This window comes from Ylistrum balloti, unplaced genomic scaffold, assembly GCF_031769215.1.
Source record: "Ylistrum balloti isolate Yb309-2 unplaced genomic scaffold, AGI_CSIRO_Ybal_v1 Utg372088, whole genome shotgun sequence".
Classification (NCBI taxonomy): domain Eukaryota; kingdom Metazoa; phylum Mollusca; class Bivalvia; order Pectinida; family Pectinidae; genus Ylistrum; species Ylistrum balloti.
The window spans coordinates 84,641-101,434 of NW_026783003.1; the positions used below are offsets into that span (position 1 = coordinate 84,641).

Genomic DNA, 16,794 nt, shown 5'->3' on the forward strand with positions numbered 1-16,794 from the left:
ATATTATGTTATTAGGTAGGTAGTCTATCACCATTAATTTCAGCAGCATAATCATAGCTAAGAGTTCGTCTTCTTAATTGTCCATCATCCATAACAGTTAACTGATCCACTTCTAACCAAAATCTTATAGCATTAAATGAAGAGGTTAATTCGCTGTTTTCATTGTGTTTAACTTATTATAAGGAGGTCTAGTGAAGACTGTTGGGTATCCTCACAGATTTCTACCACAATCTATTTCTGAGCGACAAACATCATGATGTTGGTTTCTCAACTTTCAAAATGTTCCCCTTTTCCTAAGTTTAGAGCTTGCTTCACTAATTTCAAATCCATTCCGTTGTGTTTTGTCTTCTTATAAATATGACTATGTAGAAACAATTCATAACAAGGCACCATGCGTCGTACTTACTCTCATCATACTGCTGCTCCCCCACAGCATCTATAATGGTATTAGGTTGGATGAGTATCGGATCAAATGCAGCACAATCCAGGATCTCTCTTGACACCACTGTCCATAGCTTTGCTTTGTTGTAACCACGCACAGAGAAACGTTTACATCGTGAAAAGTCCATCTCACCAGTCAAACTCAGTTCAAAGGTCAACTGCAACATACAATTGCAATAATGTTATGCATTTACTGCAAGCTTTGAAAATGTATGATAACCATAATGATCCAGGGACACGGATGAGTTATAAATTTTTTAGTTCCTCTCAAATTTATCATCAACTTTTGTTTACTTCATCTTCATTCTGGAGTTGAATAAGGTGTCATTAGTTGTGTTTCAAATCTGTCTATATTTCTTATGCATCCTGTAATATTTCAATAATTCAATATTTTTCAAAACGTTTAAACAATAAATATGGATTTACCTTTGATTTGAAGGATAATTCAGGTATATTAGGTTTGAAGGTTATTTATATATTAATAGAAGTGAAATCCAGAGTCCTACCTTGCTTGCAGTGACGGAGAATGTGCTTAGATCTGTCCATTGTGTGAAGATCTTTCCACTGACAGAATTATCAGTGATTGCCCATTCATACTTCTCAATGGCATCGTACTTGGCGGTAACATCAGCAATGTCAGGATCATAAAAACGGTCCATTTGTACAACAAGCTGAAATAGCAAAAACAGAGTCCAGCATTTCTTGGGCAGACATAATTTAATATACAGTCAAACTTCATTAACTCAAGGTTGTCGGGGTCCTGAAAAAAACTTTGAGTTTTCTGAGTTTACAAGTTAAACGAGTTTCAATGTTTGCTATAGATTTTGTATAATACACACTACAGACTGACGCCACCAACAAAATGCTTCGAATCAAGATGAGCATTCAAGTTTCCCTATTCCAATTAATAAAGCCCAACTATACTGTTTCATCTTTTATCACAAACATTTAACAGATATGTTTATATCATCAGTTTTCAATACATATTTTTCTGAGTTTCGGTGAAAATATTTAAGTTTTATATTAAAGATTTCATTTCCATGGGTTTTATTCACCATCTAGCATACAATTTGTGTATTGTATACTATTAAAGTAATGCTATGTAATTAGAAACATGACCATTCGTTAGCATAATGTTGCCTATGCAATGGCTATTCATGATTATGTCACCTACAGAACTGTATACCTTTCCAAAGGTTTTCCATTGTCTTATAATGTTAAGAACACCAACATACATCTATCAAGGACAATAAGAGCCAATCCCATATTCATTCTTTATTCCAAATGCTTCAAACTGTAATGACGTCACCAATACCATAACTGTGTTAAAACCAACCTTCTCCACCCCTCCACCATCTGTAAGATTGAGATGAGTGACCATCAAGCTTCCAGTGATGGGTGGGTTAGAAAGAACCAAGACACCATCAGTATATATAGGAGCATAACAGGTCAGGCCAGCACACAATTTCAGAGCAACCCGATACGATCGTCCTGGCAGAAGGATGAGGTCATTTGCCTCCACTTCATATGATGTTGACAAATGCTCAAAATCACGCACCACAGTCCAAATACCTGTTGAAGTGACATTTTTCTGTAAAGTTTCAATTTTTGTTAAATCCTGCAGCATGATTATCAATAAAGAAAATACAACATTTTGTACTACTGCATGTTTCAGCATAGCACAATACATAATCATTCAGTACTATTGAAGGAAGGATTGTCAGCTCTTTTTCTACACTCTTCTTCCTTATAAATTTTAAACAAAGAAATATTAAGATCCTTTTTCAATTTTGTTAAGTTACACAAATTCAAACATCTAGAGTATATCAGTCGAGTTACCTCCCCCTGCTGCATCTTCCTCTTCAATTGCCCAGTGGGCATCTGGAGTGTAGTAACGTATGGCAGGTGGAATGGTCCAGTAGGCCTGCATCATGTTGAGTGTCATTTGGAAATCCCTCTCTTCATCACAACGCACACGATTATCCTAATAAACATGAATCAGCTTATCAAATAGATACATTTATGAGACTCCAAGAATAAGTTCCTCAATGTATTAAAACGTTAAGAATCCATGAACTTATGCAAGCCACAATCATTACACAACAATAGAAGTTAAGGTATCCATCAGTATTCATTAGCACTTTCAGAACTAGACCAACTTACCTGTTCATGGTGGTGGAACAGTGTGCCATCATCCACTGTAAGACACAAACAAAAATCTGGCATCAGCTTTTCATGGACACTTTGATAAAAGAACACCTCTCTCGCATCAAAATTGACCTAGACTGCTATATCATTCTAAACTTGAAGACTTTATTTATGAGACTCCAAGAATAAATGTTGACTTAAATCAATTCCTTTATTTTGGAGTTGGGGTTGGAGGGTTGGGGGAGAAAAAATATAAAAAATATCACAAAATACCACGAAACAGTGTTGTTGTGGACAGGGCTATGGGGGGTTTCAATTTTGTGAAACTGATCACTGTAAATTAAATTATAAACAAACAGAAGACTAACCAGTAAAGTTACATGGTTTGCCATCATACACTTCAACCCCTGTTAGAGTTGCTCCCTCCTGGATAACTGTGACACCGTCAGACGTTACACTGACACTGCCGACTGACGTCACAGCCTCGACTGTAAAGTAGTATGTCTGAAATACAAACCAGTGCCACATCAGTAACAGGTACAAGGCTTAAAATATCAATTAAAGTTACATTAACTGAAGTACATATTGGAATCGTGGAACATTCACAAAATTGTGACTGGCGTTGAATCAAACTGACAGAAAATGACTTAAAAAAATTGAGATTTGTTAATTAACTTGAGTTAATTCAGTGAAGGCAAAATAAAGAAAAAAGGAAATAATAAAAAAAATTTAAATATGCAGACTAAGTTAAAAAAACCCAATTAAAAAAAAAAAAGTTCTCCTGGTATCAGAATGTGTCTCACCTGCCAATGGACAAGACTAAGTCCAGTTTTCTCAAAGGTGTTGTTGGAGGCCACAATGGCTGGGCCATAGACCTCAGAGCCTCCTGACGTGGTACCTATAGCGATACGGTAGGTAATATCCAGATGAGGGTGATTAAAATTCATCCATCTCACCTGAAGTCTGGACTGGTCAGTTTGAAAGTCTGAATCCTCAATATCCTATGACAAACAAGGACCATCAGTATCGTTACTTTAAACAACCCTAAACATGAAATTATAAAAAATTATAAAAAAATAAAAACATGATATAGTCAGGATTTTGTTGACATTAATGTTTTTTTTTTAATCATTTTTTTTTCATTGTTCAATCTTAATGTCTTGTGCTTTTTCATGGCGGAAATGACTGTAATCGTCCAACTCTAACAGAAAATGAAATTCAATCTAATGATGCAACATTATCATATCTTGTTGTATATTATCAATACTAATTATTTATGTCAAACTTACTGTGTAGGGTACTGCATTCTTATCACTCTGCAACAAAATTTAACGTTTCATCATTTTTTTTTTCATTTAAATTTGTTTTGCAACTGAAGGAAACAAGAAATTGTCTGCAAGACATGAAAGCCACCAAATGCCCATGTATGCAAGTATCACTGAGTGAGGAATTTGCAGTAGTCAAAAGTTGTTAAAATGTGACCTTTGACCCATAACTTAACTTAACCTTATCATTTACAACTTGATGTTATGATACTATTGAGTAAAGAAAAAGTAAATATGAACTATATATATATCTGGAGGTTAAGATACTGGACATTGATTTGGAGTGGGGCAAAACAATTGTACATAGATACATCATAACACTGTATATGAAGGTTGCGATTAAAGTACAGGCAAATTTTCGGCGAAATAAACAAACATGTTACTCTCTATAAAATATGTCATAAGACCAAACTTCAAACCCGAAATATGGCAACACAGAATACCAAATATACCCCTGCCTGACAGGGAGCAAACTTTAGAGTTCTATCAAGGAGTGTTAAGGGAAACATCTCCAGAACACTTTGTTTTTAAATCAGGTATTTTTTTTATGCAAACTGTAACTATTGACAACTTACCCCCACTGGTACATCTAGTACCACACCCTTGGCAGCCAACTGTACATCATGGAAATATGCATTCGATGTTGCTGCTACAAAAAGACCAACAGAGTTCTCTGCCCTGACAGTGACATAGTAAGCATGGTGACCATGTAAATCCCAGTCCAAAGCAGCCACCAGGGCAGCTGTACAATCAGGCACAGCACTTAAAGTACAGGTGGCGCCACCTGACAACGGTTTGTACTGCTGGACATCCACTCCATACTCGCTGTGTCCTGAGAAGAAAACCAGAAGTGTATGAAAAATTATACACTATAGGTTTCGACAGGCAGAGCCTAGTAAAGAGATTTTGTTAACAATGCTTGAAAAAAATTAAATTCCAAGGTTTAAAAATCAAATGACATTATAGTCTTGGTGATTTTGAAATCTGAAGGGCTGATACGTTAAATGTGTTAATTTTCTTATGCACTAGAAATATAAAATATTGGGAAAAAATATTACATAAAATATTATTACCGAAAGTTCATATATCAAATTACTCTCACCAATGGCAAAGCTGTAAAAAAGCTCATAATACTCTTCTGTATCTACAAAATCTGTGGAAGTCCAGGTAGCTACCAAATGGTCACCAACTAAGGTTGCAGTCACTGCTCCACTGAAGGTTGGGGCAGTGGTATCCAACAGGAATGGCCCAAGAGTCTGCAAATGTCACAGGAACACAGTAGTGAAATGTAAACTGAGCTCACACCAAAACAAAGGACAATCGTGTTAAGTAACACTGTATAATTATAACCATTTTAACATTTTTTGGTATTTCAACTATATTTAGTAACAGTGACCTTGTCATTTGACATCAAACTTCTGAAGACAGAAATGAAGGTGGAATGGATGGTTGAGTGCAATATATATCCCCTTCGTTGTACTCTAAATCACAGACTTTGAAGAAAAGAGTTTGACATTTTTGTATTCATATTCTACTTGAAGCTAACCCACCTGTATATTTTCTGTTTCTGTCTTGCTGATGGTTTTTATGGCCATATAAAACTCAGCACCTGTGGATACATCTTCGTGGCGGAGAGTGATGTGAGTATTTTGCCTAGATGAAATGAAGCTGAAGATGTCTGGAGCAGCACTGCCACCTGCCGTACTGGTTAGTCCAAATTCATGGTCAAACACTCCTCCAACAGTGTCCTCGGCCAGCCAAGAGACAGTCAGACTAGAAGATTTATGTAACATCACTGCAACTGGTGAAGGTGCTCCAGTGCTGTTATCACAAAATGTGTCACCATCGACCTCTACCTCTGTCATATTGTCATAACGCTCCCTTGGAAACAGGTCAAGGTCTGACACCACTGTGGCTTTGGCGCTGTGTGTAGAAGTAACATTGTTATGATTATAAGTAATTTTTCACTTCTTATTGTCAGATACTGCTCATGCTCTATCACAAATTAAGGCTATTTTCTCAAATATGTTTCCAAACGAAACTAGTTTTCCTTTCAAAATTTTTACATGGTTATCTTCAAATTTTTTCTTTGGGTTCAATATTACAAAAACTGCTTCTTCACTTCATATCAAACAATCTGTTCAGACACTGTTGGCACTGCATCCTGTAATCCATTTATAAGTTCTTACCGACAAGCTGCAGTGGTGGTAGAGAGTTGTCTTAGTGTGCGGTCAGTACCGAGTATCCATACAGCTGTGGCTCCGGGGTCAGTCACCAGGCCACCTCTGACCATGGCTGTATCCACAGAGATCTCCTTTATTGCTGTTAGGCCACTGTCTATGGTGACTCCATCCGAACACACAGGTACAGATGGTTCTAGGGCATGGTTAAAGGCCACCACTGTTACAAAATACACTCCCTGACCAGCAGCTGTATGACTAACATCAGTGTCAGTCGTTTCTATGACCTAGATAACAGATTAATTTTCTTATGAAACGTTTCTTCCCTTATCAATGTATAAAGTCTAATGTGTGAATAATTACAGCACAAAATTGTAAAAGAAAGGCAGTATGGTTCTTTTACTTTAAATTTTCATTTAGAGTACACTCAAGATCACACAAAATGTAAATCTGTAAAATACATCATTAGACGCAATCATGATACATAAGTACTACTGAAGAAATATATTATATATTTTGAGTACATACAGTTGGATCAGCCGAATCTAGAACCATGGTTGCCGAGTCTTGACATGAGGTTGCAAACTTGTACAAATACATCTTAACTCCACTCTCACGGTCAAAAAAGCCTTCCCAGTGTGCACTGAGGCTCAGCGACTGCTGGTAGTCAACTTCTAGTGACCCACGAACTCCATCGTGGACGACCCCCGTGTGTGGAGGTGACACATCAATTGTAATCTACAACAAAGAGACATGTACTTGGTACTATATTATATATGTGTTTTCTTTCCAGGGTTTGAATTATCTCAGTTTTTCTATAAGTATGATGCCAGAGAATTAATGTTTGTGGAAGTCATAAAATGGATGACCATTTTTTTACTTATTCTATTTTCATGGTTTTATTCTATCATTGAAAATGGTGAAAAAATAAAACTTATAGTAAACTATGAAAATAAATTTGAAACAAAGTTTGTAAAATCTTAAATCTAAGTTATTGAAAAAGAAAGTGATGCAGAGAAAAACAGCATATCTGAAAATTAATTTTCGGTACCAATACCTCAAATGAAAATTGTTTGTCATTGGCATCATTGTGCTGCATTGGTTCTTAATAAAACAAAGTAAAATAACATAATGTTAACAGGAAGAGTACCCACAAGCCCTTGGAATCAATATGATGGTATATAAGTGACTTATATTCTTTCAGTGTATGGTTTCAAATTATCAATAATATTGATTTACTTAAGTTACGCTGTTGATGAAGACCTACCTTCTTCCTGAGCGTGGTTACAAGTTGAGCAATGTTTGTGACCTGAATCTCGATGTAATAGTCTGAATCATGTTTTCCCGAAGCATGCTCCAGTACCAGCCCTGCTCCTACTTTGATTTCTGGTTTTACCGCGAAGTGTTGATGGAAACATCCCTGATATGGTGTACAATAACAGTCTCCTGGATTTCCACCATAAGTGGCCTGACAGGCAGAGAGATCCTGTACAAAAAGTATCAGTGTGTTGTAAATAAAATTAATTTTTTATTAAACAAAGATAATAACTACTCCCTGATGTTATAAATCTCAACATTTCCTAAGTTTAAAATAAGAATGGAAATTATCAGTCATTAAACCCGCCACTGCCTTCAGAGCTTGAGGTCTGGAAATACCGACTTGTTGCTTGAAGCAAGTACATGTAGTACCAAGATGTCAGTCAATGTTGAGTGTGACTGGCTACTTATGTACAAAGGCCAAAAAGATTTCTCTTTTCTTTATGATTTATTGTCTCATTGTCATGACTGTAACATTGTTTTTCTTTGCATACTATCTGCTGGTCAAAATCTTCACACTCAGCAGTGGTCCCTACTCCTACAATATTTTTGAAGTCTCTATGAAATTAGCCCAAAGGAGACCCTGAAACTGTTTGGGTTAACTTGGTATAGACAAGAAGAAATGATAGCTGAAGATTAGTGCTATAGTCCTGTAACTTTTGATTTTCTTTTTCAGTCTTTTTAACATACATCTGCCCGTTGTGAGATGAGATCCTCATGGCCATGCTGTATAACCGTCTCTGTGTAGTTATCATAAAGTTTCCAATATAGACTGTCTATACCACTATGGAAGTCGTAGCTCTCCCATTCAATCCTGAAAAAGTATACAGCATTCATTACAACACCACAAGGCATCTGTCAAAAAGTTAAAACACAGATCATCTATCACATAGCAATTACAACACAACAGGGCACCTGACAAACAGTAGTTACAACACATCAGGGCACCAATTTAGTAATTAGTTATATCAGGGCAGCAATCAATTAATCCTAATACAGTGAAATCCACTCATGTTCTTTTTGTCAGGGGAAGATGTGATGATAAGCAGAATATGACATCAACATCAACATCTGATACATTTTTTCAGGCGTGTAAACCCATTAGTAAATTTTCAGATTCACCAAATTGACTTGTTTCTAACAGAAATTGTTTGGAGATGATGAAATTGAAATTTGATTTGTTTTTCCAATATAAACAATGATTTGATTTGACTTTTGTTTATTTATTCTTTGAAATATCTAAATTGCAATCATAATTATTGTGAACGATCACGACAGATTCGTACATGACACTACCATATCATTCATCAGCTGACATATTGCTGTATGATTTATCCATCCATTACTGTATAGGCTACATAATGGTGTATCATTGCAAAGTTGGTACATATACAGTATGTAGCTATGCAACTTTGATAAAATGTGTTCTGATGATAGCTACTCGATCCTTGCCGACAAAAATAGTGTAACTGTTCACCTTTGAAATGCCACATTTCATTGGTTGTTAAATTAGTGGTAATTTTTTTAATGGCCAATCAGATGTCATGAAACACTGCATAGGGAAAACTATGTTTCAAAAACATTTTACTTTCACTTTATCAGTGCTTGCGCTAATTCAGGCAATAAATGATTTGATGAAATTTTAAAGCGTCAACATTATGATATGACCTATTCAGTTTCCAATCTTCATTTCATATGATACACTTTTTCCCTAAACAAAAATGAACACAATATGAGAAAAGACGTAAGCGGCCCAGTGAAGCTTTTTGGGGCATGTAATGAAATTGATACCAGTATGCATACTAAAGACTTATTTTCAAGAAGTTTCGGCAGCAAATCGGCTCCCACTCCAACATTGGCTCCGACATTATCAGATGTTGAATTACATAAAATATAAAGGTAACAAGAGTGCCATGGACACAATATACGCTGCCACGAAATATAAAGATCAAGATTGGTCCTTTTAATTATCACTTTTAACAAATCTGTATCATAAGTCTTACAAAAATCGATGAACCGTAAAATCGCCCCTTCATGCACATCGAACCATTATATAAGTGACATTGAGCAAGTTTTATGAAAATCTGATATTAGTTTAGGAGGAGTTGCGTTCACAAAGCTCCACTATCAGCAAGCTACAGATACAAAGTTGAAAATGGCATAAATCAACGAACCAAAAAATCACCCCTTCACGCACATCTACCCATTGCAGTAGTAACATTGAGCAAGTTTCATGAAAATCTGATGATTAGTTTAGGAGGAGTTGCGTTCACAAGAAATGGACATAAGGACGGACATACGGACGGACGGACAAACAGAGAAGATGACGCCAATATACGACCGCCCCTGGTTGCGTAAAAAAAATCTGTTTCAAGAAAACCTGAAATTAACCAAAAAGTGATATTAACAGATGTGATATGAAATGGGTTCCAATGTATTGCATGGAACCAATCAACACCTGTATGTAAGGGAATATTGTGTAAAACCTCAATTATACCAATAATATCATCGAGGTCAACAACTCAATGATGAGAGATACTTACATCATTGTTGTGAAGTCCTCTAAACTGTGCACAGACAGGTTGGTACGACCTCCACGAGTAAGCCATAGATCTCGTATCACTGGTGCTGTATTATCCCGAAAGACGGTCAGCATAACATCGTCATACTTTTCCATGACATCAATGGCTCGCACTGTGACATTTAGTTTATCCCCATCATCCCAGTTTACTGTCAGCGAAGTACTTTGGTCATGAATGTTTGGTCTGATGGTGGTGAATTCCTGTGAGTCTTTTAATACATCACCACCTGTGTATACCTCGAAGGATACCCAGAAATCAACCACACCTGGATAAAGTATCAATACACCCATTTAATAGGAAAACACTGAAACAGTGGTTATGAATTTTGTAAAGGAATTGCATTTTATGGCATGCCACAGCTTTAAGAATAACGAAATCATGCTAAAACAAAACTAGAACTGTCACCAGGATGGCCAACTAATACACCGTTCTCTCAAATCAACAAAAGTTTTGGAGAGGTTGTCCCATCAAAAAACTTGCACGAGGCCTTCGTTTGGTAACCATTTGTCGAAAATGCTATTATTAGGGCTTTCCACACAACCTATTGTTTTTGTTATGTTTCTTATTATTCTTCTTCTGTATTTTGTGGGTTCGTAATCTTTTAAACTGTAAAAGCTAGACATACTGTCTATTCACCTATTTGTAGATACGTATATGAAGTTGTCGATGCCGATTTTTTAAGTAGGTCAAAAATCCAATATGGCCACCATGACGTCATAAGTTAAAAACTTAAAAATGGCAATATCTCGAAAACCGTTGATTGTACAGAGTTTGTGCAATAATATTATTTGTAGAGAATTTTCATATCTAAGTTTTTGTCAGCCATATTAATACAAAATGTGTCAAATAAAAAAGCTTGCTGTGGGGTAAAGTTTTCAAAATTTAACAAATTTTTTCTTTTTCTTTTTTCCAATTTTGAATTTTCTTGAAATTGTCTTCTTCAGATCGATGCAGAACATCCTTCCGATGAATTTAATGTTTTGTTTTTCGGTAGATTGTCACCAAAGAAGTGGAAAGCCCGCAAAATTGTTAGCCACAATTTCCAGTTGTATTTGTCATCTCCTACACCTTTTTATACCAATTTTCAACTTAATCAGCTAATATCTTAATTTTGACCAATCTGAAGCAGTTTTGGAACACCTTATATGTCAAATTACCGGCTATAATAAGGTGTAGCATTAGATCATATATAAATGAAAAGTGAAAGGGCACAACAACATATCATAGAGATGTAGTATGCCAAGTTTGAGAAATATTGCTTCAGTACTTTAATAGGCATAACTCTACCAAAATGTTGTCAAAATTTAATAGCATAAGGATGTAGTATGCCAAGTTCTGAGATACTGCTTCAGTACTTTTTTTAGATACATATGACACAATCTACAATATTAAAATGTTAAATCAATATTTTGGGTATCCTATACATACCATTCACATGGTCTATTGCTGCTGTGGTCCTGTTACCAAATCTGTCATCATAATTATTGTCAACATCTGTATAGGGCCTGATAGCGTTCAGCCATTGGTTGTCTTTGTGTCGCTGGTTGATGAAAAGGTCCGTCCACATGACATCCACAGTATTTGTATCCCTGACTACCCAAGCATAGCTAGTGTTGGAGGAGGCTGTGGTAACACGTGCATATTTGTCTGCCAGTTTCTCCACCTCAGACATGTTGTCAAATAGCATCACCTTCCTGGCACTCTGGAGGTTTCCTGCTCTGTCAATCACATGCAGCAGCAACATGTACATGCCTGGTGTTGTCAAGGCGAAAGTTGCCTGGAAAGAAAATTGAAAAGGACAATATGAAATTCTGTAAAAAAACTTTATAAACTGAATTGTTTTCAAACAGCTATCCAATGTGTGAGAACAACTAAATTGTAAGTAAATAGGTAAGACTGATCCTCAAAGATCTGTCACAAAACTGTTCTTACTCTCAGTAAATCTATTTAAAGGAACACAATTTGATAACTATAAATTGCTGATGTGGTGATATAGCTTGATTTCTTTACTAATTTGTCAATGAGACTCCAACATATGAAAATTTCCATTTTTTCAGTTTTCGATTTTGGAAAGGAATACTCAAATCATTTTCATTAATCTATACAGGCATCATACCGAGCTTTGGCTGGTTGGCATTACAACAGGCATGTTGGGAAGGAGCGCATCTTCTATTATAAGCCCTTGAGAAATCCTTGTGGTGAAGACTTCATACTCATATTTGTCTAGACCTGACAAATCATCTGCCCAACCATCCCAGCTGAAGGTGATCGACGGCTGTAACAATATTAAACCATTATATCAGGTGAACATAAAACCATGATTTCTTTTAAGGTGGTATACACTCCGAAAATCAGTATGCACACTAAGTAAAGCAAACCTGTTTACAAAGTCTCCATCAATGATTGTTTAAGATTATGAAATAGTCTTCCAAGGTATCCACAGGATACACAGTAACTCATTACACTTACATCAATAATGAAAAAGTAAGTGGAGACTCATTTAATTGCCGAGGTAGGACCTGGTGACTCATTTAATTAATGAGGTATGGCATGGTGACATTTTATTACCGAGATAGGGCATGGTAACACATTTATTTGATGACACTGGGAGTGGTGATTCATCATCAATGCAGAAAGTTGTGACTCATGTCACTTACACTGATGCTGACACAGGAAATATTGACTCATTTCACTTTCCTTCAATGTGAGAAAGGAATTGATGAATCATTTTATTTGCATGCTGGAAAGTTTTAACACAAGTAGGGACAGGTGACAAAATTCACATACATCAATGATGAGTTGGGAAGTGGTGGCTCATTTCATTGGTGAAGTAGGGACAGGTGACAAAATTCACATACATCAATGATGAGTTGGGAGGTGGTGACACATTTCATTGGTGAAGTAGGGACAGGTGACAAAATTCACGTACATCAATGATGAGTTGGGAAGTGGTGGCTCATTTCATTGGTGAAGTAGGGAGAGGTGACAAAATTCACATACTTCAATGATGAGTTGGGAAGTGGTGACTCATTTCATTTCATTGGGGAGGTAGGGAGAGGTGACAAAATTCACATACATCAATGGTGAGACAGGAGGTGGTAACTCATTTCATTGGTGAAGTAGGGAGAGGTGACAAAATTCACTTACATCAATGGAGAGGTAGGAGTGAACGAATCAGTGAGTTGCTCCAAATTATTCATGATACTGAATGTTTGTGAGGTGTGATAAAATAACCCATTACACTTACATCCTCTGTAAGATCTGGTGCACTGACAGCCTGACCACAAGAAGTGCCCCCACTCCGGGCACAGGCATGATATGGCAGCTCCATGTCAAAATGGTACATAAACTGCCGAGAGTGGGTCTTTCCTTTCAACTTAAACAAGGTTTGGGCATACGAGTTTTCACGATGTAAAATTCTCACATACCCTCCATTTCTGACGGACATATCAAAGTAAAGCCTGTGAAAACAGAGTTATCTTTATAGATTGTTGTTGACTTAACTCAACAAGTACATAAAATAATATTCAAGTATCCAATGCTTTTAAAATCAATTTTCAATAATTGCCAATATTATGTTAACTAGCCATGCTGAGAGGTGATAATTGAGGTTTGTCTTGGAAAAATATTTACAGTAAAATGTTCTTGAGGGATGAATTTTGTTGATTTCATGGGTACTTTTAATCAACGAATTACTATGCCAATGAACTTTTGAAATTAGCAGAAGTAGATTTATTTCGTTATATCTGTCCATAAAATCAAGAATCCACAAAATAGTATTGTTTGAAAAAAACCACAAAAAATGAGTCGAACAAAAGTTAATGATTCTATAGTACTAGACAAACTTTGTTAAACAGATATATCTCTTTTTTTCCCATCTGGAAGAATTTGGAGGCTATACAATATTTAGTCAGGTAATGGAACTAAACAAAATATCTTAAATAACAGATTTGTGGTGAATAGATAAAAATTAAAATTCAAAATTGAATTTTAATTATATTAAACAACCCTGAGCTGCTTGTTAACTCAAATAGGTAGACATATTTACCTATCATTATGCATGAAGTTACTCCAAGCGTGAAACGTTATATCTTGGGAACATGTGTATGTATCTGTTGATGGATTCATATCTGAACCCTGACAATTCCTCAAGTAATACGGCCAAACGGCGGTCGATCCTACAATAAAGTGATCACAGAAATAACTATTTCTTTGCTTGAAGCTGATAAATATAATCATCACATAATCTACCTATCATCAAGTGAAAATAAGTCGTGAATTGAAAATGGGATTTGTTTTCTTTTCATACAAGATTTTACAAAAAACTGTCCTCGTCAAGACTGGTCCTATAAAATCTCAAGAAATGAAAACTGATTTAAGCTCCAACAAGGACACAGTCATTAAGATCCCCTGCACATGTTCATTTGTAAAATATAGACATTTAAAGTGAGTAACATGGAAAACTGGAAAAGATATCAGCCAATCAGGTTATAGCAGCCTCATTAAATATGCACAGAATTTGCCAATAACTAAATTAGAACAAAGGGTTAAGGTAACAAGTCTACCAAACAAGTCTCATCATGATTCATTTGTTCCTTCAAAAGATAATGTGCGGAAAGCGTTCAGTTAGAGTGCCAAAAGATATTGGCCAATCAGGTCACAGCAGTCTCATTAAACATGCTTAGAATTTGCCAATAATCGAACCTGAACAAGGAATTAAGGTAATAAGTCTACTGAGCAAGTTTCCTATAAATCCTACAAGTCCTTCAAAAGATGTCATGCAGAAAACAGCATCCAAGAGTGATTAAAGTAATCAGCTAATCAGGTCACACCAACCTCATTAAATAAGTGCAGAATTTGATGTTAATCAAATGTGGACAAGGGATTTAAGTTACAAGTGTACCAAACAAGTTTTGTCAAAATCTGGCCTGTCCTTCAAAAGATTTCATGTGGAAAGCAGCATCTGCACAGCCAGAACCTATCTGAATATCTCCTGTCAACTTTGTTGGGATAATAAATCTGTAACAGCAGTAGCAATTTATGCTACAGTGTGTCACAATTGCTGTGTACAAAATGTTTCACTAAACTGGAAAATTGCTGATTACAGTGTTGCCAACTCCGAATCATCCCTAACACTTCAAAATCAAGGGTGGAAGGGCATTTCAAAGGGTCATCAAGGAAAGAAACCTTATAATAAAGTCTTTTATACAAGTTATCAAATTCTCATTGTATTTAGACACTGTTATGTCATTAACATTTGGTATTTTCTAAAAACCAATAAAAAGTGAAAAATATCAGGTGTTTTACAACGTTTTTCCTGATATGGCCATGCAATAGCAGTTTGACAAGATGAAATCAAATGAGTTGACAACACTGTAGTTTATCCATGTAAGCAGTGATGAAACTAACTTTAAGAACCATCAGAAACATGATCTATTTCTGGTTCATGCAATAAACTCCTGTACCTTACTATTGCCAGAACTTACAATTTATAAAATATGAAGTCTGTTATATAAAAAAAAAGTTAAATGGCTTTGGATTGATCTTGTGTTGAGACTCAACTTACCTCTATACAAGGAGAATTTGATATCACCACCAATAATACCATACTGAAAGTCTGTGACATAATGGGTGGACCCATCACTAGACGGGGATGGAGGAAGGTCAGCTACTGGGACATCCACCTTGAACACACCGGTGAAGTGGGCACTGACACGATTTATCAGCCTGTTATTGGTCCAGACAGTGGGCATAGGGTCGGCATAGGCAGCATTTTGATCTGCAGGGTTCTCCACTGTCCTACCGTTCAGGTCATGCAGAACTGCTTGCTGGTCAGTAATGGCGGGAGCATCAATGACTGATAAACACAAACAGGAATCAATGTTATCTATATACACAATGTGCAACATACCAAGATGACACACCATGTTGACCTTTTTGAGGAATATTCACATCAGACATTTACAAATATTATCTGGTAACGGCTGTTCCAGTAAAACATCTATCTCACCCAAAGTCTGTTTTCTTTGAGGTACTACCCATAGAATTTAATTAATAACTTTGTTAGAAGTAAGAGACAGGACACTGCACCATGAGAAGTGATTTAACAATCCTGTGGTCAAGTAAATGTTTTACTGGAATAGGCATAAGCCTATATGTTCATTTTTTATATCAATAGGTACATACAGTGACCATGGCCAGATGTGACAGCTGTAGCTTAGGATAGAAACTGCTTCCAACATCCTATTATATACTTGATTCTTAATTAGTATGTAGTAGAACAAAACTATAGGCTACTGTAGTCAGATTTACACAGGTAATGTATAACAAATATTCTGTCATTGTTTAATGTTATGTTCAGTAACATTCCTATAAAGGCACACAATCTTCCAATCAAATTTGGTGGGAATATGCAAACTTACTCTCATCACAATGGTGACCTGTAAATCCCTGCATGCATACACAACTATCGGATGTCTCTGATGAACACTTGCCAGGGTAACAGCGTGTACTGTCTGACCGCCATGAACATGCCTCTGTCAACATGAAAAATTTGTGGTAATTAAAGAAACACAGAAATATCAAAAATGAGTTTAAACACACCTTTTCACTATGCTCAATTGAAATAAATTTCGTTCGCTTTTAACAATGTTGAACAAGTCAACTTTTTTCAATTCTGAAACTTGCAAATAAGCACCCTGCCTACCATATTCTACCCACTACATGAAAGTATCAAAAATCATTAAAATACTCAGAAATTTGAGGGTTGGAGGTATGGGGTGTTACCGTTACATTACAGGT

At 36.1% G+C, this 16,794-nt stretch overlaps 1 protein-coding gene across 1 annotated transcript in view; it reads right to left on the reverse strand.

Moving 5' to 3' along the window:
- Window positions 1-16,794, reverse strand: part of LOC132564227 (uncharacterized) — a 57,438-nt gene that overhangs the window by 22,041 nt on the left and 18,603 nt on the right. Inside the window, exons 6-26 of the mRNA XM_060228897.1 lie at window positions 16,416-16,529; window positions 15,560-15,850; window positions 14,042-14,171; window positions 13,241-13,454; window positions 12,110-12,268; window positions 11,422-11,770; window positions 9,955-10,258; window positions 8,102-8,225; window positions 7,362-7,580; window positions 6,623-6,832; window positions 6,104-6,381; window positions 5,465-5,837; window positions 5,017-5,170; window positions 4,490-4,746; window positions 3,393-3,590; window positions 2,958-3,093; window positions 2,605-2,639; window positions 2,281-2,425; window positions 1,778-2,013; window positions 948-1,112; window positions 407-599 (exon numbers count right to left, since the gene is read on the reverse strand). Coding sequence (XP_060084880.1) covers window positions 407-599; window positions 948-1,112; window positions 1,778-2,013; window positions 2,281-2,425; window positions 2,605-2,639; window positions 2,958-3,093; window positions 3,393-3,590; window positions 4,490-4,746; window positions 5,017-5,170; window positions 5,465-5,837; window positions 6,104-6,381; window positions 6,623-6,832; window positions 7,362-7,580; window positions 8,102-8,225; window positions 9,955-10,258; window positions 11,422-11,770; window positions 12,110-12,268; window positions 13,241-13,454; window positions 14,042-14,171; window positions 15,560-15,850; window positions 16,416-16,529 — 4,284 coding nt within the window. The remainder of the gene's footprint in view (window positions 1-406; window positions 600-947; window positions 1,113-1,777; window positions 2,014-2,280; window positions 2,426-2,604; window positions 2,640-2,957; window positions 3,094-3,392; window positions 3,591-4,489; window positions 4,747-5,016; window positions 5,171-5,464; window positions 5,838-6,103; window positions 6,382-6,622; window positions 6,833-7,361; window positions 7,581-8,101; window positions 8,226-9,954; window positions 10,259-11,421; window positions 11,771-12,109; window positions 12,269-13,240; window positions 13,455-14,041; window positions 14,172-15,559; window positions 15,851-16,415; window positions 16,530-16,794) is intronic.